This window comes from Myxocyprinus asiaticus, chromosome 42, assembly GCF_019703515.2.
Source record: "Myxocyprinus asiaticus isolate MX2 ecotype Aquarium Trade chromosome 42, UBuf_Myxa_2, whole genome shotgun sequence".
Lineage (NCBI taxonomy): Eukaryota > Metazoa > Chordata > Actinopteri > Cypriniformes > Catostomidae > Myxocyprinus > Myxocyprinus asiaticus.
Genome location: NC_059385.1, coordinates 10,126,956 through 10,151,358, shown reverse-complemented (window position 1 = coordinate 10,151,358; position 24,403 = coordinate 10,126,956). Strand labels below are relative to the sequence as shown.

Here is a 24,403-nt window from a genome sequence, read left to right as displayed (position 1 = left end):
TTATTTTGAATATACTTAGATTCATACATTCTGCCTCACTTGAGTTATTTAAAACATACATGGAGGTCAGCCATTTGGAATTGTGTGTCATGAATTAATAAGCACCATTTGTAATTAAAAGCCACATCGGGTCAACTTTACATTTTTATTCAAAACTAGCATGTCATTATCAGAGCATTTAAGCAGACATAGAACACACTCAGTGTGCTGCTCCATTCAAAACTCCACTCAACTCTTTTAGGGTTAGTGGGAATGGTCTTTACACACAAACTGTGAGCATCCACTTAAAACAAAAATATATAACTACATAAAACACAGCTCTCAAACATTCACAGCTTGAGAAATCCAGCTCTCATTTCAACACAAATCTCATTTTATCAACAGTCTACAAGTTTTGTTTTCATTTGGTAGGACTTTCTAGATAGAGGAAAGCCTGGCCCCCTGCCACCTTCCCATTATTCTGGGAGCAAGAAGAAAAAATTAAATATAGAAAAAATAAAATAAAAAATTAAGACCTACATGAGGAACACCATGCAATAGAGCCAGATGATTACATCATTGTTTATGTTAAAAAGTAAACATCCCCAGTTATGTCCATTAATGTGTTGACCAGGCCAGAACAATATTGAGGGGTGAACAATACAACAAACATGTATATAAGAAATGGTGCTTGTGCTTCCATTATCTGTGCATTGTAGTACTAATTAAATCCAGTGTTTTATGGATATACAGCACACTGAAAACAGAAAATGACCAAATAAGTCATACGACAGCTCTGTCTACTTTCACTGAACAGACCTGAGAAAATGGTAAGACTTCAATTCTAAGGGTGTCATTGGTCAACTAACTTCTTGACTGCATTTTGCAATAGTTGCTGTTTGCATGTCTTAATGCTGTTTCAAGAGCATTAAGGCATGCCATTTCTATCAGAGGCCGAGTATTTGCTATATCTTAGTATTTTAACACACATCACAAGCATGCACAAACCATAAGAGTCATACAGAGCCAGGAATGGTTCATACAGAATGTACATGCAAAATAATCAAAACCAAAACTTAAAGTTAAATACAAAATGCATTTTAGGCCTTTAGATTAAACCAAATGTTTGAATGAAAATTTTTAAACCATTGCTGTTTTCATTACTGAATATTACTCGATTCTCCTGAAATGCACACATTTTTGATCACCCACATGTTATTTTACTCAAAAGCTGCACTTCTATAGAGTCAGGAGGCCAGTTTTAAATCTGATCAAAACTCTCAAGTAAATTATCAAAAATAAGTAGCCATGAGATCATGTTCTTTGAAATCATAACAAGTCTACTTGCACATCATTATGAAAGAACAGGCATCCATGTCACCAAGTACAAATCCGACATCATTCTTAATATGTAACCAGAAGCAAAACACACTAAGGCACAAAGAGCAATGAAAGAAAAAAAAAACTGCAGGAAATTATTAAATTGTTTTTGATAATTATGGCTACAGTGTGGAGAGTTACATGGAACACCTGACAGCCAAATACAAACTGATAGCTGACGCAACAGTTATAAGATGGTTTTGCTTAAATGTATATAAGTGCCGATTTTAATTACTCTCAGCATAATTGTCAATTGAAAATAAAATGAGGCTTTAGACTGAAAAAAAAAAAAAAAAAAAGACAGAATATAGTAAAAGTTCAACCGGCTCACAGGTACACATTTAAAGTGGAGAGGTAGTAAAACAGCCAATAGCACACAGATGATGACAGAGAGATGAGCATGTTGTACTAAAACATCAGCTTTGGTTTTAAACAGACAAGTCCAATGTATGAAATATAATAAATATCAGAAAATGGAAACGATCTTTCCATAATCGGTGCTTTTCCTAAAGGAACATGCAGAAAAAGCATTGAAAAAATATTCTGTTTATTACACAGCTCAATTCACTCACTCAGGCAAAAACATCTTTTCATTTCTTAAATGAAACAGGTAAAATATTTACTTTTGAAGGCTTACCAAAACGCATCTTGAGAAAACTCTGGTAAGCATGTCAGTCAATGATCAAAAGCATGACAAATGAAGGCTAACTGCAAGAAAAAAAAAAAATACTTGATCTAAAATAACGTGCATCTTATTACTTGCAGTCTCTCAACCAAAAACATAAAATAAAAAATAAAAATCAATTTCTTTCAACTGGTCTGGACCCCAATTTATGTTTCAGTCCAAAATTGAAAGTCTCCTTTTCTATCGTTTCTTCAAGTATAATACGCTGCTCCTGTTCAGCATCCTTTCCCAACACAAGACATCCTCTTCCAATACAGACTCTATTAACAAGGATGTGATGAGTTTCAGTGGCAGCATCCAACAGCAGGGACGGGGCAGCCCAGCACTAAACTACACCCCTATGAGCCTTGATCCTTCACGCAGGACCAGCACTGGCAGTCTGGAGGGTTGGAGAGTTGAGTTTAGTCCCACATTCTGACTGAGAGCCTTGTTTTGTTTGGACTAGCAGCAGTGGCAGCGTCTGGGGCAGATGGGAAAGCCGAAGTAGTAAGAGTCCAAACAACGATGATTATGGCTGAAGGGACAGGTCTCAAATCAGTCACATTACTTCTTCCTTGGGTGCTGCCTGCGTGCTTGTGATCGGCGTTGCCCGGAGGGCTTTGAGCCTGTTCCGATGGAGAAGGAGGCTGGTGAAGCACCTAAAAAAAAAAAAAAAAATAATGAAAAGGGTGGATGGATAGCAAATACATCAACAAAGGCTATTATTGATTAATTAAAAACTGGTGAATGCATATATTGTGCTCTATTTTTGAATATATATACAAATACAACCCTCTACAGACACATTGGAGAAAGAATTGCAATTGGATAGTACATTTTTGTTTTTACTCGCAAGACTTTTGATGACATGCAAGCATAATACAACTGCCAGAAGAACTGTTAGGGATACAAAGAACAACCCACAGGTAACCTCAGGAGAAATACAGGCTGCTCTCTAAAAAGACGGTGTGGTTGTTTCAAGGAGCACAATACTTGTTGACCCCTCTCCAAACACAGTGCTTATGGTTGTGACCATAAAGCTCTATTTTGGTCTTGTCACTCCAAACTACAGTGTGCCAGAAGCTGTGAGGCGTGTCAAGGTGTTGTCGGGCATATTGTAACTGGGCTTTTTTGTGGCATTGGCTTCTTTCTGGCAACTCGACCATGCAGCTCATTTTTGTTCAAGTATCTTCGTATTGTGCTCCTTGAAACAACCACACCGTCTTTTTCCAGAGCAGCCTGTATTTCTCCTGAGGTTACCTGTGGGTTTTTTCTTTGTATCCCAAACAAATTTGTATTCCTCTGGCAGTTGTGGCTGAAATCTTTCTTGGTCTACCTGACCTTGGCTTGCTATCAAGAGATCCCCGAATTTTCCACTTCTTAATAAGTGATTGAACAGTACTGACTGGCATTTTCAAGGCTTTGGATATCTTTTTATATCCTTTTCCATCTTTATAAAGTTCATTACCTTGTTACACAGGTCTTTTGACAGTTCTTTTCTGCTCCCCATGGCTCAGTATCTAGCCTGCTCAGTGCATCCACATGAGAGCTAACAAACTCGTTGACTATTTATACACAGACACTAATTGCAATTTAAAAAGCCACAGTTGTGGGAAATTAACCTTTAATTGCCATTTAAACCTGTGTGTCACCTTGTGTGTCTGTAACAAGGCCAAACATTCAAGGGTATGTAAACTTTTGATCAGGGCCATTTTGGTGATTTCTGTTATCATTATGATTTAAAACCAAACAACTATGTGATAATAAATGGCTTCGTATGATCACTACCTTTAAATAAAAAAAAGTGTTTTTGCATGATCAGTCATATTTTCAAAATCAATGCCAAAATTTCACAATTTCTGCCAGGGTATGCAAACTTTTGAGCACAACTGTACATATACAGTATTCATATGTATAACTTCACACAATATAGTATGAGAGATTGTACTTTTTATTTTCATATTTAGCTTTTGATCATTTTAATCACATTTTAGCTTGTTTACAAATGTGCATTTCACATTATCAATTTAGATGTCATGAGAAATTGCATTTTCAATAATGATACAAGCTGTAGTCACAGTTTAAAGTTTTAGACACATTTTTAACAAAATATTAGATATTATAAGTATTTTATTAAAATATTATAAGGTTGGAACTAAATGAAAATAGAATTACACAATTATTTAATAACTGTATTATAAAAATAATAATTTAATTAGTTCACATATACTATATAGTCTATTAAAAAAAAGTTAATAATGTTGACAAATTATAAAGATGTATAATTTGTCAACATTATGAACAATTTTGAACAGCACACTATATAGTAAATGTGAACTCATTTAAGTAAGTAAAACCCATGGGTGGGGTCAATGAGCATCAAGTTTTTAACCAAACCCTTGCATAGATGCGGCACAAGCCTAACATTTTTTGTTTTGTTTTCTGATTTTAAAATATTTCATAATGTATGATTGTGCCTTTAAATATGTACAGTATGTATTTACACATTTATTACACTTACTAAATCACTACATTTTGTTACATGTTTGTTTATATGCACTTGTGCTATTTACATTGAGATTACATTATGTATGCCTATACAAGCACTAAATTGTTACCTTCTCTTTAAAGGTGCAATATGTAAATTTTCATGTAATATTCACCCTTTTTTTGCCAATATGTGAACGGCTTGTAACGCAACTTAAAAAAATGAGCCCTTCCCAGACTTCCTAGGTTGCCTATTAAAGCCTGTAGACTGATTTTAATGTGAAGGGAGCGGGCCGCTTTTGCCGGGAAAATCCAAAGAATGTGACGTTTATGCGCACTCCCGAGAGCCTTGCCTCAGTGCTTCTCTTCCGCTATTCAACAGCGACAACAAACTGCAACACTAGGTAACGTTATCTTAGAGATGGAATCCAGCAAACGTCCGGCTCCCAGCACAACACCGACTCCTACACAAACTCTGAGTAAGCCCCCCCCCCCAAAAAAACAACACGTTTATCTTCTGAATCCCGTCTGGCTAAGCGGGAACGTGATCGTGGTCGATCGAAAACTACAGTAAACATCGGCAGAGCATTTGATTCCTGGAGGGACCTTCGTTCGGTTTTGGGGATCAGAACAGACCCTGAATTGGCGTACTTATTGGACAGGCATGTGAAATATAGTGCCATAAGGATTGACCTGTGTAATTTTAGCTAAACTACAATAACACTTGAAATGAATGCTAAACAGTGTTCAAGATAATGCAAAAAGACCCATTCATTAGTGTAACGTAATTTGGTTATACAGAAAATATATACATTCTATTATTATAAAACAATAGCGCATATCAAAATGACAGCTGTGATGGAATCACATCAATACTGAATTGTGTCAACATATAATATAGTCTATTTTATAAACAACTACTGTCATCAACCACCAAATTTAGTTAACAGCTATTGATAAAGCTGGCTAGCTAGCTAACGCCAACATAGGCTATCGTATAAATGCAGTCAATGTATCATGCAAAGAGAAGTGATTACTTAAAACTACAGTCTCGCATAGTCAGACCTATATCCACACTTTGTTTTAGCCCTGTTCCAGCACTGGAGAGTCAAATATAATATACAGTCTCAAAGTTTGTAGTAAAACAATCATAACGGTATAATTATAATTATGCTACCTCATCTGTCAGCATGATGCCGGTGAATCACGTTGTCTCTTTGTACGTTACGTCATTGTTTTGGTCAAATGCTCGCTCGTGTCCCTATGGAGTGTGTGCATGAGCACGAGCAACAGTTAGCTGGCTGCAGTTCACTTAATGGCCACAGGTGTCATTAATAACAAGGGTTTCTGAATCTTACATACTGCACCTTTAAGAGAACCGGCAGCTCTACGAGCAAATGTTTATGGTTGAATGAGTGCACATCAAAGCCCTTGTGGCAAGGGAGCCTAAAAGCTTAGCATAAAATAGCATAATGCGCCAGTCCTATAGACATTCACGTTTTTTTTTTAAATGAAAGTCTAAGGAGGAGATGCTTGAGTGTGCTGAAAAAACTGCTTTTGTGAGGAAACAGCTCATCACTTAAAGGGTACTTCACCCAAAAATCTAAATTCTTTCATGATTTACTTACCTTTAAGCCATCCCAGATCTGTATGACTTTCCTTTTTCAGCAGAACCAAAATGAAGATTTTTATAAACACTTTTCAGCTCTGTTTGCCCATACAATGCAAGTAAACGGATGGCATTAGGCTGCTGGCTGTTTGACGGTCCAAAAGGCATATTTAAGCAGCATAAAAGTAATACACACACATTTCCAGTCAATCAATTAGTCTTCTGAATCAATACGTTTGTGTAAAAAAAATAAACAAATAAATAAAAAATAAATAATCGATATTTAAAACTGTATTAACTTTTAAAAATCGCTTCCTGCCACAAGTCAACGCATCACGTTACCTTCGCGTGACGTAAGCACAATGGCACGTTCACGCGATAAGTTGGAAGCATGCGCTTTGTTTACAACAGAGGAATGAATGTCACACGAGTTATTTCAAACAGCAATCCAGTGCTGGCCGGAAGCAACGATTTAAAGTTAAAACATTTTAATTATCAATTTGTTTCATACACATACCTATTGATTTGATTAAGAAGACATAAATAGATCGACTGGAGTCGTGTGTATTACTTGGGGGGGGGGGGTTTCCCCCTTTTCTCCCAATTTGGAATGCCCAATTCCCAATGCGCTCTAAGACCTCGTGGTCGCATAGTGATTCGCCTCAGTACGGGTGGCGGAGGACGAATCCCAGTTGCCTCCGCTTCTGAGACAGTCAACCCGCGCATCTTATCACGTGGCTTGTTGTGCGCGCTGCCACGGAGACATAGCGCGTGTGGAGGCTTCACGCCATCCACCGCGGCAACCACGCTCAATTCACCATGCGCCCCACCGAGAACAAACCACATTATAGTGACCACGAGGAGGTTACCCCATGTGACTCTACCCTCCCTAGCAACCGGGCCAATTTGGTTGCTTAGGAGACCTGGCCAGAGTCACTCAGCACGCCCTGGGATTCGAACTAGCGAACTCCAGGGGTGGTAGCCAGCGTATTTTACCACTGAGCTACCCAGGGCCCAGATTACTTGTATCGTCAAACAGCCAGCAGCCTAATGCTACCATTTACTCGCATTGTATAGACAAACAGAGCTGAAATGGGTTCATAAAATTCTTCATTTCAGTTCTGCTGAAGAAGGAAACTCATACACATCTGGGATGGCTTAGAATTAAGTAAATCATGAGAGAATTTTCATTTTTGGGTGAACTAATCCTTAAATGAATCGCCTGTCCGCTAATCTTCAACATGTTATACACTAATCCATTTGGAATTATTTGAGGTGTGGAGTTTACGACGATAAAGTTTGTTTTATAAGAGAAGACACAGACAATTTAGCAACAGGTAGGTATCGGTTTATGGCTCTCCCCATTCATTTGTATGGTATCCGCAAACGATGACTTTCTGTAGTAACACACTAGTTGACTGTTACACTCTCTCCTATGGAAAGAATGCAGAGGATGTTATCTTGGTATAGAAGATCTCTGGTGCACATTAACGAGAGAGAAGTTGCACGGTTGTTTTTTCCTCATTTGTGCAATGTATGATTAGAATTAATGTTACTTTTTATCTTTTTGATCACCAACTGACTGTAAATAACAAAGGATTTTAAAAGAGACATGAAATGAAAACGGGGTGCCTGAATCTCATCTTTGGACATAAAATACACGGAACGGAGCAAAAGGAAACTTTTACTTGCATAATGTGTATGACTTGCTTAGACACATTATATTTATATTTACAAAAATATTTATTGTATTTTACTTTATATTAAATATTTGAGTTTTGCAACACTTTTACCTTCTAACAGACGTCCAACATTGCAACACTAATCTCTAGCCATGCTTTAAAATGGAGAATGTTATGAAAACAGTGCGTGGAAAAGTTTAACTAGAATCAGAGTTGACGTCGTTAAATGCAATGTAAATGAAATTATGGCATATCATGTCTCAACTAAAGTGATTGTGACAATGCGATCCTCGACACCTCTGGTCCCACTTCAGCCAAATGAGGTAAATTTCCATCAGTGCGCGCGCTCAGGAGACACAACACGCAGTAAAAGATGAGGCTGAATCTAGCTTCTAATTCAGTTCTTCTTCGCCACTACACAACTCAATCTTTGGCGAGTAAAATCTGAATATTTACTAGTCAGAATGGGTAATAACAGACAAATTTTAGTTGCATAGATTGAAATTTATTTTTTGATTGTTAATTTATAACGGGATTACGTATTTAAAATACAAAATATAAATAACTGTATTCCACTACAGTTACAATTTAAATCATTGGTAATTAGAATACAGTTACATTCAAAAAGTATTTTGATTAATGAAGAGATTACCTTGCATTTTATTGTCATTTGTTTCATTTAATATTTAGTCCTTTTAGATGGAAAAATGTATACATAAACATTTCTTATGATGTGTTACATTCATACGAGCAGACAGAGAAGTTTGAAGTAAGTTTGGAGCAGAAGAAATAGAAATAAACTTTGTGTAAATTGTCAGCTATACGCTAAGCTAAAATGCTATTTCTAGCCATTTTACATGCACGTTATCAGGCACGATCATATTTTTTATCAAGAAAATCCACGTTGGATCATAATTTCTTTTGTTCTAGTAAGATCTTTGATATCAGGGCAAAAATCAAGAGGGGCGATATGTTATAGTATTGTGATATTTTTCCTCACAATATTGTATTGATATTCATGTGCCAAAAATCAATATTATTAAATTTTGTTAAAGATCCAGAAAAAAGTTGTTTATGTTGCACATTAAAGTCCACATTACCAGAAGTGAAATTATCGCTTTTTTGGTCATTAGCGCATTAGCACATTTTCAAGTGCTCCAGTATTGTTTGTTGTTGTGTGTCATGGTTGTTACAGTCAAGCTCCATTAAAGTAGTCCATATGACACATGCATTATATTCAAAGTCTCTTGACTTATAGTTCTATGAATCGCAAAAGGCTGCATTTAAAGGGATAAATACTGTCTGCATGCACAGCGTGTTTCAGGGAATGAGCGATGCTCTGTTCTTGACAGACACCTTCAGCATGCAAAATGAGAAGCATACTTATTCACTACTGTGAACTAGTCTACAGACAGAAACTCCAACTTCCTGCAGTTATGCAAAAATATAAGCCAGAGGGTTTAAGAGTGTAATATCTATATTATTATTAACAATAATAACAACAACAATCATAATATTTTACAAATTAGAAAAATATCAAATTGACCGAGTAATGTCCTATCACAAAATAAATTGAACAAAAAGGATCCACTAAAGAGTCCATTCACATTCCAGGTCAACATACAATGTGAAAAACATACAATGTGACTTATTTGAGGGTCAGTATTGTTTATCTTAAATAAATGGTTTACATTACAATTATTTGAGGCACTTTTATACTTCTTTAATAATGCATTTGGTGATTTGGCAACAGTTTCCTGAAGTCCTACGAATAAGAATGAAAAAGTTAAATACAATAAATATTACAATATATTGCTTTTAAATCGCAATACACACAAAAAAAAAAAAAAAAAAAAATTCTATTGTATTGCCAGTTATCTTGTGATTCCCACCCCTAATATGCAAGTGATCTACTCGCAATGTAGAGGGCTGAAATGATTGTGCATATATAACAATTAACTACAACAACATACAGTTCCTCCAATTCTGTCTAAAATCTACTCATTTGAGTAATGAAGGAATGGAATTTGTAGCTTACCAAATGGTGAGGCAGCCATTGCACCAAACCCTGGGGTTCCAGGACTGCTGAATGGCATCGACATTCCTCCAGATCCCTGGCCAAAAGCAGGAGTTCCTAAGACAATAGAAAAAGTAGCAAATAAGATTTCTGTCTTCCTAGGGTAGGACTAGCAGAAATAAATTTATACCTCAACCAATCAACACTCAATTTTATTCCATAAACTAAAAACACAAAAACACATTTGATGTTTATTATACAGCTATGAATGGTGAGGGTTTTGGACCAATGAGATTTCACTATGGGTGGGGCTACCAAGCATGTCATGACAGAAACCAAGTCAAAATGTCTTGTTTACGGCTGGTTGGGACAAAAACTCAGATTAACATGATCAGTGTTGGGTGTAATCTATAATCTACTGTAATTTAATTTAGTACAAAACGTAGTGTAGCGCATTACATGCATTTTTTTCAATCAGATAAAGTAGTAATTAGTCATTTGTAGTGAATTACTTTGAGTAACTTACCAAAACAAATGAACGATGGGCATATGATTTATCGCTTTGTCACTTGGTACTGGTTAGATCATTTGGCCTGGTTAGTGACCTAGATGCTTATTGCAGTTCTTGCACTATACCTACAGTTGAAGTCAGAAGTTTACGTACACCCAAGCCAAATACATTTAAACTCAGTTTTTCACAATTCCTGACATTTAATCATAGAAAACATCCACTATCTTAGGTCAGTTAGGATCACTACTTTATTTTAAGAATGTGAAATGTGGGGCCTGGGTAGCTCAGTGGTAAAATACGCTGGCTACCACCCCTGGAGTTTGCTAGTTTGAATCCCAGGGCGTGCTGAGTGACTCCAGCCAGGTCTCCTAAGTAACCAATTTGGCCCGGTTGCTAGGGAGGGTAGCGTCACATGGGGTAACCTCCTCGTGGTCGCTATAATGTGGTTTGTTCTCGGTGGGGCGTATGGTGAATTGAGCGTGGTTGCCGCGGTGGATGGCGAGAAGCCTCCACACGCGCTATGTCTCCGTGGCAACGCGCTCAACAAGCCACGTTATAAGATGCGCGGGTTGACTGTCTCAGACACGGAGGCAACTGGGATTCGTCCTCTGCCACCCGGACTGAGACGAATCACTATGCGACCACGAGGACTTAGAGCACATCGGGAATTGGGCATTCCAAACTGGGAGAAAAAGGGGAAAAATTTTTCATCACATTCCCAGTGGGTCAGAAGTTTACATAAACTTTGTTGGTATTTGGTAGCATTGCCTTTAAATTGTTTAACTTGGGTCAAACATTTTGGGTAGCCTTCCACAAGCTTCTCACAATAAGTTACTGGAATTTTGGCCCATTCCTCCAGATAGAACTGGTGTAACTGAGTCAGGATTGTAAGCTCCCTTGTTCGCACATGCTTTTTCAGTTCTGCTCACAAATCTGACTGAGGTCAGGGCTTTGTGATGGCCACTTCAATACCTTGACTTTGTTGTCCTTAAGCCATTTTGCCACAACTTGAGGTATGCTTTGGGTCATTGTCCATTTGGAAGAGCCATCTGCGACCGAGCTTTAACTTCCTGGCTGATGTCTTGAGATGTTGCTTCAATATATCCACATAATTTTCCTTCCTCATGATGCCATCTATTTTGTGAAGTGCACCAGTCCCTCCTGCAGCAAAGCACCCCCACAACATGATGCTACCACCCCCATGCTTCACGGTTGGGATGGTGTTCTTCTGCTTGCAAGCCTCACCCTTTTTCCTCCAAACATAACGATGGTCATTATGGCCAAACAGTAAGATCTTTGTCCCCATGTGCACTTGCAATCTGTAGTCTGGCTTTTTTATGGTGGATTTGGAGCAGTGGCTTCTTCCTTGCTGAGCAGCCTTTCAGGTTATGTCAATATAGGACTCGTTTTACTGTTGATATAGATACTTCTCTACCTGTTTCCTCTAGCATCTTCACAAGATCCTTTGCTGTTGTCCTGGGATTGTTTTGCACTTTTCAAACTACGTTAATCTCTAGGAGACACAATGCGTCTCCTTCCTAAGCGGTATGATGGCTGCGCGGTCCCATGGTGTTTATACTTGCGTACTATTGTTTGTACAGATGAACGTGGTACCTTCAGGCATTTGGAAATTGCTCCCAAGGAGGAACCAGACTTGTGGAGGTCCACAAATGTTTTTCTGAGGTCTTGGCTGATACCTTTTGATTTTTCCATATCAAACAAAGAGGCACCGAGTTTGAAGGTAGGCTTTAAAATACATCCACAGGTACACCTCTAATTCAGTACACCTCCTATCAGAAGCTAATTGGCTAATTGTCTAAAGGCTTGACATCTTTTTTCCAAGCTGCTTAAAGGCACAGTTAACTTAATGTAAACTTCTGACCCACTGGAATTGTGATAGTCAATTAAAAGAGAAACAATCTGTCTGTAAACAATTGTTGGAAAAATTACTCGAATCATGCAAAGTAGATGTCCTAAATGACTTGCCAGAACTATAGTTTGCTAATATGAAATCTGTGGAGTGGTTAAAAAATGACTTCAACCTAAGTGTATGTAAACTTCTTTCTTCAACTGCAACTTCAAAACGGTCTAGAATATTATCTAGCCAGACGCAAAACAGTGCAGGGAGTTTTTGTTTTTTTCTAATTATGAAAACGCAATTTAATGTCGCAAGTTTTCACACGTCTGACACTATGTGGTTATACTAGAAGTTGCAGGGTGGAGGCCCTCTGTAATGAATCCCTATTAAAATGGTTTACTCCACCCAAGCATCAAGAATAATTTTAGAAAACACTTGACACATACAATCAGGAACTGCAGATGTTACACACTGAATAACACAACGCAACAAGACCAGACAAAATGCTTTGCGTGTCAAATATCAAATATGACCAAAGTAATTGCCCATTACTTGACTACAAACAATCACTGATTCAACTGGTCAATTTTGATTACTCTACGGTAAAGCCTAATTTATACAATGGAAGAAACCAAACTTTTGTCCTGAATGAACTAAAGCAACCTAAGTGAACAAAGCGTGTGTTTATACTATGTGCAGTGTTGTTTTAACGTTGAAGTGCGTATTTTTTTCTGTTAAAATACTTTCTTTTCCCAGCATAATATGCAGAGCCAACTGTAAGCCATTTGTAAGTTAATTTTCTCGAAAAAGGTAAACACTGTCTCTGTGGTGCTATAAAAATTACTGTTTTGAGCAACACGTCCATACTGACACAATAACATTGACTCAACCCATGGCACGAGTTGGGGGGGTAGGACTATCTGTTTTTTTGTTCAACAGAAGACGGGGCGCATTCAGAAGCTGTTTATTTTTGCAATTCCGTTCAGTGAAGCAGAAATTACACCCCTCAGATTTAAAATTACTTTATCAATCATAAACACTTCATCGACAAGCCAAGTTGTCCTAGGTTATGAATTTCAGAGATGTGCACTAACAGGAGAAATATCACCAAATGAACACCTTAAGTCTTAAGTGCATTGAGTCATAATTTTTAAGCAAACTAAAAGAAGCGCAGTAAGTATAAATGACATAGATCTCTATATCACAATCTACCAATGCTGAACACATCACCAACTGACAATTACTGTGAAAACCAATGGACTTACCAAAAGCAGGCTTGCTATCAGTGTTGTTGGCTCCAAAGGAAAACCCTGGTGTCTGAGCTGCAGGTGTAGGGGTTCCAAATGGTGTTCCTGACAACGATGCCCCAAAGTTAAACCCTCCAGCAGCAGGAGGCGCCAGAGTGCTTGGTGTTGGGTTCTGAGTGGCTGTCAAGGCCCCTCCAAAAGTGAATGTAGGAGCTGGGGTAGGGATAGGGGCTGTAGTCTGTGTGGACGCCCCAAAAGCAGGAGCCACTGAAGGGGTGGTGGTGTTTCCAAAGGAAAAGCCAGTGGAAGGCGCTCCACCGAATGCAGGCTGACTGTTCGTGCCAAACGCAGGCGCTGCTGTGCTGGCAGCTGCTCCAAAGGTGAATGGTGCCGCACCAGTGTTGCCACTGCTGGACCCAAACGTGAAGGGTTTCGAAGCAGCAGGGGCCTGCTGAGAGGCACCAGGGAAGGATGTTGATGCTGTGAATGTAGAGCTCCCAAAAGTAGTTTGTGTTGTGGGTGCCTCTGAGGTCACTGTGGCATTGTTGGTCAAGCCGAACCCACCAAATGGCGTGGAAGTGGAGTTCAGGTTGTTGGACTGCTGGCCGAATGTGAACGTGTTTTGCATCTGTGGGGTAGGCGCAGGTTTTGCAGCACCAAACTGAAAAGCAGAAGTGGTACCACCAGCACTGGCTGTACTGGTACTCAACGCAGGGGCAGTGATCGTAGTTGATGTGGCTCCAAATTGGAACGCGGTGTTTGAGGCAGGAGCAGATGTGGTTGTTGTGTTCCAGCTTCCAAACAGAGATGGGGTGGAAGCTTGTAATGCAGGGGTAGCAGAGGGAGCAGACACTGTAGCTGGCTGGGTACTGGTTATTCCACCAAATAACATGCCACTGTTCTGTGTAGCTGGAGCTGCAGGGGTTGATGTTGTTGGTATGGCAGTTTTCCCAAAGGCAATAATGCCACTTCCTGTGGTACTGTCAAATAAAGGCTTGAATGTGGGCTGAGTGGGTTTGACATCCACCGTGGAGGCTGGGGCTGTAGTTGCTGCTCCAAAAATGGGCTTAAACCCAGATGACAGGGGGGTGCCAATGCTGTTTACCAATACACTAGGGGTGGCTGTGGCTGTAGGTGCAGCAGTTGTAAATATAGGTGGCTCAGTTGCAGGTGTGGCTACAGGTTTGATCAGGCTGAAGAGGCTGCCTCCTCCACCCAGGGATGGCGAGCTGGAAGTGGGTTGAAGAGGTCGGGCCAGGATCTGAGCAAAGGCAGAGGGCATGGAGGTGGCTGGCTTAGAGGCAGGTGTTGATATGGAGGACGGGGTTGAGAATGAGGACTGTAGAGCTGTAGGGCCTGACTCTGTTTTGACAACTGAACTGCTGGGGTTTGAGGAAGCAGCAGGTGTAGAAAGACTGGCAACAGAGACTGCTGGAGCTGCATAAGGAGAGACAGACACAAGTCCATGTTAGTTCTAAACATAATTAAGTGTGCAACAGTATCAGTACAAAAAAACAGTATATCAAAAGATTCATTCATTAGTTCTATCTCACATTCAACATATAAGCAGCCAACCGTGCATAATGTTTATAAAACCAAATGTAGGAAAAGTTAAATCAGTTGCCAGAAGCCATACCGGCAGTGGTAGTGCCCAGCACAGGAGCAGCACTAAGAAGAGGATTATTCTTCATGTTTTTCAGGGACTCAAGCAGAGGATTTGAAATACTGGAGGTCGGGGCAGCTGGGGTGGTAGTAATCGAGGTGGCTGAGGGGAGAGTCAGCAGTGCAGTACTGGCTGTGCTGGGTGCAGTGACAGTGAGGTCGATGCTTGGAGCCGGTGTTGTAGTAGTGGCTGGTGTAGTCTCGGGGACAGGTGTAGAGAGAGAAACCAGAGAAGGGGCAGCACTTGTGACTGGTACGGTTTCAGATGAGGAGGTTGGAGTTGGTTGAGAAAAGAGGATTAGAGAGGGAGCAGGTGCTGGGGCAGGTTCAGGCACTGGAGGAGGGATCTCTGGTTCTGGAAAAAGATGTGATGTGGAATTAGTTGCATTTGAGTTTTACAACTCAGAGCAAAAAACACAAAGCACTTAAATTGATAGTCCTTCTTCAGTATGAAGCCCAAAATAAAATGTATTGTGTTCTACATTGTATCACTTCCAGCCGTTCCTAATGACAGTGAACAGTACTTACCAGGCTCCGCCAGGACCTTCTGTATCTGACTGAGAGCTGCTTTCTTTTCCATGTCCAGATCTTTCACTGTGATTGTGTAGCCAAGTTCAGGAGGTGGTGGCTGCAGGGCAGAAACAAATTCTGTTATTTCTTTAAGCATTCACTGATGCCAAGACATGGCAGTAATAAACATCTATTGTGCAAATGTTTGGTATAAATGTATATGCAAGTTTGCTATTTACCAAAGATATCTGATCTCCTCTGTTTGTGGTGACCAGCTGGATTTTGCGCTTGCGTTTGCCACTGCTGCCTCCAGAGTCAGATGTTGATGTTGCAACAGGTGCCTCCGATTTTGGAGTGAGTTTTGCTGGTACAGACACAGACACTTATCATTTTAGGGAAATTACATAGTGTTTGATACCACTGTTTATTTTGAGTCTTAAATACATTTACAAAAGACTGCAATATAACAAGAATTACCACTAAACCAATTTAGACCCAAACAGTCCTGTGCCTTCAACACAATTTTTATTATTAATTTGAAAATAAGAAAGAAAAAGTTTGGACCTCTTGAAAATTGTACCAATTAACAATGGTGTAGTATGGTTGTAATAAATTACAATATATTACAGAGCTAATAAAGATTCTCACATGTAGCAGGAGCAGGATCAGTTGCCACCTGTTCAATTTTTGTTAAGGGTGTGGAACTTGGCGAGGTAGCATCATCCTCCCTATAGCACACCAAAAAGTAAACAAAATGGCTTATATAGACAAAATAAATTGCATAAGAACATAATCTGAAGCAAATGTAGATTTCTTATTGACATCTATCACACATTCTTAAATAAGTGTTTGTGGAAAATTCTTCAGGGGTAAGGAAAATGTGTTTAAAATTGTCTATCACATACCTTGATTTCTTAGCAGCTCTTTCTGGAGTCTGACAGCGAGATCCTCCAGGGCTTGTGAAAGGAGACAAACTGAGACTGGATGCTGTTCTTCTCTGGAAATACAAAAGTGTTAAAAGAACTAAGCAATTAGTACAAAATACAACACAGCAAAGTAATAACCATCAGTATGGTCATTAATAATGAAAATGTTCATTGCAAATATTAATTTTAGAACACTTAATCTTCAAACTCTTCCATGGCTAACTCTGAGATGCATTCAAATGAGACTGGTGATACCTGTGGGTAACCCTGTGACGAACTATAGGAACTGCGAATTGAATTACGGACAGATCCAGGCGCTCCGCTGGGAACAGGAGCACCACTCACAGAGCTGATGGAGGAGGTACGAGATCTCTTCATAGTAGATTCTTCTATGAGGGAGGAATTTATCCCTCTCTTCAGACTACCAGGTCTAAGGGAAAGAGGACACATGCAATGGTAAGCAGATAACCAAGAGCTCAATGAAGTAACTCAATGGACAACATCTAAATAGACACAGGCAATGTGATTTCTAGGGCTATTACAATCCAGGATGAACGACCTACTTCGGCACGAGCTGAGAAGGAGCTCCATTCGCAAGAGGTGGCTCAAACGCTGACTGAGAACTTCCACTGCTGTCGTGTCGCCTGATGGAAACAAGACAATTATTCTGAGAGATTGCAAAACTCAAAAGCAAAGCTCCTAAATCCAACTACATAAAGCTGTAATCCAAAAGACTCAAAAACAAATGTTAAGTAATGGAATATTCTGATTTCTGGAACTCAGGCAACTTCCTTGAGAATCTTTGAGAGCCCTGACTTTAAAATCACAATCTCTTGATATCAATTCTTAAGTCCCAAGATCGATCTTTTATTCAGGGTTCGTACAGATGCTTCAAAGTTAAATTCAAGGACTTTTAACCTGTTGATGTGCATGCCCCCCCCCAAGAACTGATGTCACTTACATATACTATATAGTCTAGTCAAAAAAAGTGTTAATAATGTTGACATATTATAAACATTTTATAATTTGTCAACATTATGAACAATTTTGACCAGCACACTATATGGGAAATGTGAACTAATTTAAGCAAAGTCAAGTCAAACCCATGGGTGGGGTCAATGAGTATCAACAGGTTAAGGACATTTTAATTTGTTTTCAAGGACTAAGCTCGAGATGTCGTTAAAACAAATTATTTTTGTTAATTTTAAATAAAAATATTTTAAACATTCAGTTAATTTATTTTTATAAATCAAAATCAAATCAAATCAAATCACTTTATTGTCACACAGCCATATACACAAGTGCAATGGTGTGTGAAATTCTTGGGTGCAGTTCCGATCAACATAGCATATAAAACATATAAAACATAACATATAAAACACTTATTACAACAATAAGCATCTTTAACTACATATTCTCACAGTAACAATTCTTGGTTCATTCATGACGAAATTGATGTGCAATTGTAGTGTACTCCCTTAAAACGCATTTCGCTTTCCAACAAAAGTGAATAACTGGGTCCGTAAACAGTAGCCCATATGACTCATGTGCTGTGTTTCATGTTTTCTAAAGGCACACAACAGATTTATGTGAGGATACTGACCGATATTGCAAATGGGTCACTCAATTTTTGACTTTCCAACTTACAAAATATTGAAATTTTCCATTTAGTTCAGTTTTTGCCTATAAACGCTGAGCGTAAACATTTTGTAACATGTTGACATAAATTTTCATAAAAGGACAACTTGGCTGTTGTTCTTTCTTTTATTATTTAATTTTGTTTCACAAATTATGCAAGTTAACACTAAGTTAACACTAACAAGGGATAATGGGTTACAACACCACATTTTGAGGGTTCAATGTGCAGGGTTGTGGACTGTAACGGGAATACGTATTTAAAATACAAAATTTAAGTAACTGTATTCCACTACAGTTACAATTTAAATAATTGGTAATTAGAATACAGTTACATTCAAAAAGTATTTTGATTACTGAAGAGATTACTTTGCATTTTATTGTCATTTAATATTTAGTCCTTTCAGATGGAAAACATTTATACATATAAATGATGTGAAGTGCATTTGAAACACTTTCTTATGATGTGTTACATTCAGACGAGCAGACAGAGAAGTAAGTTTGAAGTTTGGAGCAGAAGGAATAGAAATAAACCTTGTGTAAATTGTCAGCTTTACGCTAAGCTAAAATGCTATTTCTAGCCATTTTACATGCACATGTTACTAGGCACAATCATATTTTTTTTTTTATCAAGAAAATTCACGTTGGATCATAATTTCTTTTTTTCTTGTAAGACCTTTGATATTAGGGCAAAAATCTTATTCTTGATAATTTTTGTATTGTATTCCTGTAAAAATATCTAAAAATCTTAAAACAAGATCAATTTGATTTATCCTGTTTTAGAAACAACACTGCATAAGATATTTAGGTTTTTCAGAGAATGTATTTTTAACGTGTATTTTGTCTTACTGTACTGGCAGAGTTTTTATAGTCAAAACAAGTGAAAACAATCTGCCAGTGCTGAAGAAGTAATCTGAAGTATTTAGAATACGTTACTGACCTTGAGTAATCTAACGGAATACATTAAAAATTACATTTTACAGCATGTATTCTATAATCTGTAGTGGAATACATTTCAAAAGTAACCCTCCCAACCCTGTCAATGGGGTACAACACCAAATATTTTTGTATGAAAATATTAAAATGTGAATAACTGTAACATGCTGGGAAAAATCACTATATGCATATTTAAGCAGCCTCTGAACTTAAACCTTAAAAATGATTTTCTGCAACTTTTTGTATTTAAAAAAAAAAAAATAAAAAAAAAAAATGTTAAAACATAAAAAATAAAAAAAGGTTGATAAAACCAATAACATGAAATCAAGGGACAAACATTCTTTTTAAATTATTAAAATTATTATTAATAATTTTGTTTTGCTTTTTTGCACATGTTCGGCCTTGCACCAATGCTTTTATGACAAATAAGTACAAAATAAACACACAAATAACTTTACATGTCATAGAAGTGGTGTACCAGATGAAGTGAACAAGGATTTTTTCAGGCAACTGACAATTTCAAATATATTTTCTAAAAAATTTGCAAAACAGAGTCAAGCCATTTCATATCATTAAAGGTTAGGTTATAAATATATATTATTATCCCCCCCCGGTATTTGACAGCTTTTTCATGCCTAAGAAGTCAAGGGACATGTTTGTCAACATATTTTGATATTGACCCAAATGTTGTCAGAAAAAAAAATATTTTGTGAGACACAAAGCTTTCTTTAAAGCAGGGAGCACTAGACGGCTCACAAAACTGAATCCTCCATTGAGCTGCATTCAAATCATTCAAAACATTTTACATCTCATAATTTTTTCACTCTGGAGAGTAAATTGTAATTAAAACTGATAGTTGCAAAGGTTCATACTTGTTAAATCCACAACAGCAGTATCTATAAAATATATAATTTTTAAATCCTCCAGTAACACTTCATTGTGATTGGCCCATTCTGAACAGCGCTACCAAAAGTAACAGTTGCCACGTGACAGCGCCGTCTATGCGCTGCCTGCTTCAGCAGTGGTCTAGTGGTCTGTCATCATGTTTTTCCGAAAATAAATAAATATATTTCATTTATTAAACGATTAAAGCAACGTATTTTAAGATTTTCTATAATTCAAGAACTTTTTAAGCACCTCTTTGTAAAAACTGCTATTTTCAAGGGTTTTCCAGGACTTAAATTTGAAAAAGCTAAATTCAAGCACTTCTAGCACCTTGTACGAACCCTGTTTATTCTATATGCAACCCTCTACTAACATGAGAAAACTCGCATTTGTAAAATTTTGCACTACGCTACTAAAAATGTCTGTGATTTGCCACTGGCTGTTAAATGTTCAGATTTCCATCTTGTGTGATTGTGTAGTAGTGGTAAAGAAGTTCAGCACCATGTTGAGAGTGGTTTGCTTCCAAAGGCGAGATCCACTCAATCCATTTGTCATTGAATAATGTCTCATTCATTTTGAATGTCGCATACCTCCTTTTGCTCTTCTGCCCAGAGGAAGCACTCTTTTCCTCCTCGTCCACCTCCCTCTTCCTGCTCTCTCGGAGCACGCTCAGAACAGTCTCTCTGGAGCAGGGGTCTGCCTGTGCTCCAATCCCTGGTGATGTGACAGCCCCTGGGGAGTTCAGGTGATTGAAACTAGAAACATAACCAGAAAGAGGACCTTTTAGAAGACTGGGAACTGGCTATACAGCATTTACACCCTTAGCTATTAAAATATTCAATAACATAACAAAATCCCTGTTTTCATATTAACTTTGTCTTGACAACAAATATGATTACAAATATGAATTGTTAATTGAACTAATGTCCTATAACAAAAAAAAAAAACAACAACAACAACCTACTAGACACATCAAGGGACTCACAATGATGAATGAGTGGGGTCTGGTCTTGCGATTTTTACTGTGACCGGGCTGTGAATGGTAGGGGAATTGCGTTGGGAGAGGATGTTCTTCTTACGCAACCCATCCCATTTTGCAGGTGGCATTATTCCAATGGGAGACGTCCCCGTCTGCTGAAGGGGGTAATGTCTGTGGGGGGTGATGGTGAACCGGCTCACTGTGCCTGCATGGTCCCTGATGGCATTGAAATATGATCTACAGATTAGCTCATCAGAGCAAACTTAATGTATGGAGACAAAAATTTACCAATTTAAAAGGATTAGATAGACAGACAAACAGACAGATGATTATCAACCTATTAAGATACATAGAACAAGGTATAATAACACTATGTAATTTTATTTTATGTAAAAGTGTAATGTATGTACAAGATACACAAGCACTATGGCATGTACACAGTAATTAAGAACAAATAGGCCCTATCTTCGGATTCTAGTCATAACTGTTACTACAAAGATGTCAAAATTAATATTGTTGTCATGGGGGATTCGTTATCCAACCATATGTGTAGTGTCAAGCGACCAAACTGGTGTAGGAGGAGCCCTGCGCCTGACCAGCGCCAGGAACTCCCACATTTTCAAATCATGGAGGGAAAAACTGGGACAACGTACACGTTGAAACCACTCAGATGGATAAACATGCGCAAACATAACACTAATGGATTATGCAGGTCATGTTAAGATGTACAAGAGAAAGCATGTTTAAATAACTGATCACGTCTCAATCCAGATTTGAAGTTAGAGGAGTAAGCTACGAGAAACCATGCATGACGGGTTTTGTGGCCCGGAAGACAACGCATTTGGTTCTTACCCGAACGACAGTCTTCTATTAGGGGTATGCACAGCATGATTCGGCCGTGCGAGTCTCTCCCGTAGCTGATTTCTGGGGTGAATGAAAGTCCCGGAGCCTCCAGCGGGCCTCGCCGCTGCGGAGGGACTTTCTTCATCCTTGGCAAGGTAACTTCCCATGAGTATATCCCGAGGGCTGAACACTGAGTCACTGAGCGTATGGTCTCTTCTATAATACGAACCCGCAATATGTCTGTCGCTGGGTGATGCGAAGGAATTACGTGTATCACTTTTACGGATCTTGTTTCTACTGGAGGCAGGGACTCCGCTCAAAGTCCTGCCCGGTAACCAGCGCAGCAGAGCCGGCGGGACGCTCAGTCCACATCGGGGATTGAGGCCTAGTCTCTCGAATAGCTGCAACTCCTCCGCTTTTTGAAAATAAAAGATACAAGACACGACAGAGATAAAAATTATGTACAAGTAAGCTGGTATATAGCTCAAAACGAGTAAAAGGATAAACAGAGAGAACACTGCAGCGGAGATAACGACTAGCCGCCGTTTATCTTCAGGAGACATGGCGGCACCGCGCCGCCGAGAGAAGATATCCCATAATTCCCCGCTTCAGCGCGCGGTGTTTACGTCTCGTGGATGTTCGTGTCAGCCCGCGTGCACATTCAGTGAACCGAAGGGTTTTGTCGTCCTCTAGTGTCATGATGCGACACAACACTGACTCTTTCTTAATATGTATTTATTTTGCCAAGTATGCTTACACATACAAGGAATTTGTCTTGGTGACAGGAGCTTCCAGTGCACAACAATACAATACAGCAACAAGACAGAGAAAATAATTAAAAAAACAATAAAAAAATAAACAAAAACAGAATGAAATAAAAATTGAATAGAAAATAATGTATATATATATGTATATATATATATATATATATATATATATATATATATATATATATATATAACACAATAAGACAGTATGTATATATATATATATATATATATATATATATATATATATATATATATATATATAAATAATTATTTTATTTTATCTTTTTTCTTCACATTTTTGAATAATAGTAAAGTCATCAAAACTATGGAATAACATAAATGGAACTATGGGAATTATGTTGTTACTAAACAAAATCCAAAATAAATCAAAACTGTTATATTTTAGCATCTTCAAAGAAGTCACCCTTTGCCTAGAATTTGCAGACATGTACTCTTGACATTTTCTCAACCAACTTCTTGAGGAATCACCCTGGGATGCTTTTTAAACAGTACTGAAGGAGTTCTCATCTATGTTGGGCACTTATTGGCTGCTTTTCTTTATTATTTAGTTCAAGTCATCAAATTCAAAAACATTTTCTTTTTATTACATTTTAGTTTTATAATTAAATAAATTAATATGGTGGGACAATTATATTTTTGTCTACAAAACTAATTTCAAACATTTAAGCATATGGATTATGTATTTAAAATACAAAATATAAATTACTGTATTCCACTACAGTTACAATTTAAATCATTGGTAATTAGAATACAGTTACATTCAAAAAGTATTTTGATTACTGAAGAGATTATTTTGCATTTTATAGTCATTTGTTTCATTTAATATTTAGTCCTTTCAGATGGAAAACATTTATACATATAAATGATGTGATCCAAAGTGCATTTGAACAGCGTTCAATGATGTGTTATGATGTGTTACCTTCATAGGAGCAGACAGAGAAGTAAGTTTGGAGCAAAAGGAATAGAAATAAAACTTGTGTAAATTGTCAGCTTTACGCTAAGCTAACATTTCTAGCCATTTTACATGCATATGTTACTAGGCATGATCATATTTTTTTATCAAGAAAATTCACATTAGATCATATATATATATATATATATATATATATATATATATATATATATATATATATATATATATATATATATTTTTTTTTTTTTTTTTTTTTTTCTAGTAAGACCTTTGATATTAGGGCAAAAATCATATTCTTGATAATAATTTTTTTATTGTTTTCCTGTAAAAATATCTAAAAATTTTAAAACAAGATAAATTTGATTTATCCTGTTTTAGAAACAACACTGCATAAGATATTTAGGTTTTTCAGAGATTGTATTTTTAATATGTGTATTTTGTCTTACTGTACTGGCAGAGTTTTTATAGTCAAAACAAGTGAAAGAACCTACCAGTGCTGAAGAAGTAATCCAAAGTATTTAGAATACGTTACTGACCTTGAGTAATCTAACGGAATACGTCACAAATGACATTTTTCAGCATGTATTCTGTAATCTGTAGTGGAATACATTTCAAAAGTAACCCTCCCAACCCTGGTTATAAGATATTTCAGGTTTTTACCAAAATTGTGCTCGTGGGGCACAAATTCTATTGTTTTATTTCGAGAGATTATTCAATAGCCAATAGATGGCGCAAATCACTCAAAATACACGTACAGCATGTTCGGGGTGAGTAATATCATGGTATCCATAGAAGTATCATCTGATACCGTCACTGTGACATTATACCACCACAGTATTTTTTGTAAGGGCAGTAATAGTAATTTTTCCACTTTGGAAGGAAGTGACAA

The 24,403-nt window shown here is 37.7% G+C and overlaps 1 protein-coding gene across 2 annotated transcripts; it reads right to left on the bottom strand.

The window, feature by feature from the left end:
* Positions 1-131: 131 nt before the first annotated feature.
* pom121 (POM121 transmembrane nucleoporin) lies at positions 132-22,527 on the bottom strand. Of its 2 annotated transcripts, none has more exons than XM_051683594.1 (13): positions 21,820-22,521; positions 20,974-21,183; positions 20,579-20,743; positions 17,096-17,176; positions 16,788-16,962; positions 16,512-16,603; positions 16,255-16,334; positions 15,846-15,970; positions 15,625-15,724; positions 15,071-15,451; positions 13,453-14,871; positions 9,840-9,935; positions 132-2,682 (listed from the first exon to the last, which is right to left on the bottom strand). In XM_051683594.1, the coding sequence occupies exons 1-13, from the start codon at positions 22,371-22,373 to the stop codon at positions 2,588-2,590; spliced, it is 3,573 nt and encodes a 1,190-aa protein (XP_051539554.1). In that variant the 5' UTR covers positions 22,374-22,521; the 3' UTR covers positions 132-2,587. The 2 variants fall into 2 exon arrangements, with proteins under 2 accessions (XP_051539554.1, XP_051539553.1); XM_051683593.1 differs by lacking the exon at positions 132-2,682 and adding an exon at positions 7,802-9,566 and having other exon boundaries at positions 21,820-22,527.
* Between the last annotated feature and the right edge of the window lie 1,876 nt (positions 22,528-24,403).

Excerpts from the sequence above, each read along its gene's own strand:
- pom121 (XM_051683593.1), bottom strand. The coding sequence starts at position 22,373 with ATGTCTCCTGAAGATAAACGGCGGCTAGTCGTTATCTCCGCTGCAGTG. Across the intron at positions 16,604-16,787 it reads CGTCACAGGGTTACCCACAG|AGAAGAACAGCATCCAGTCT; the intron begins GTATCACCAGTC and ends TTGTATTTCCAG. Across the intron at positions 16,335-16,511 it reads AGAGCTGCTAAGAAATCAAG|GGAGGATGATGCTACCTCGC; the intron begins GTATGTGATAGA and ends GGTGTGCTATAG.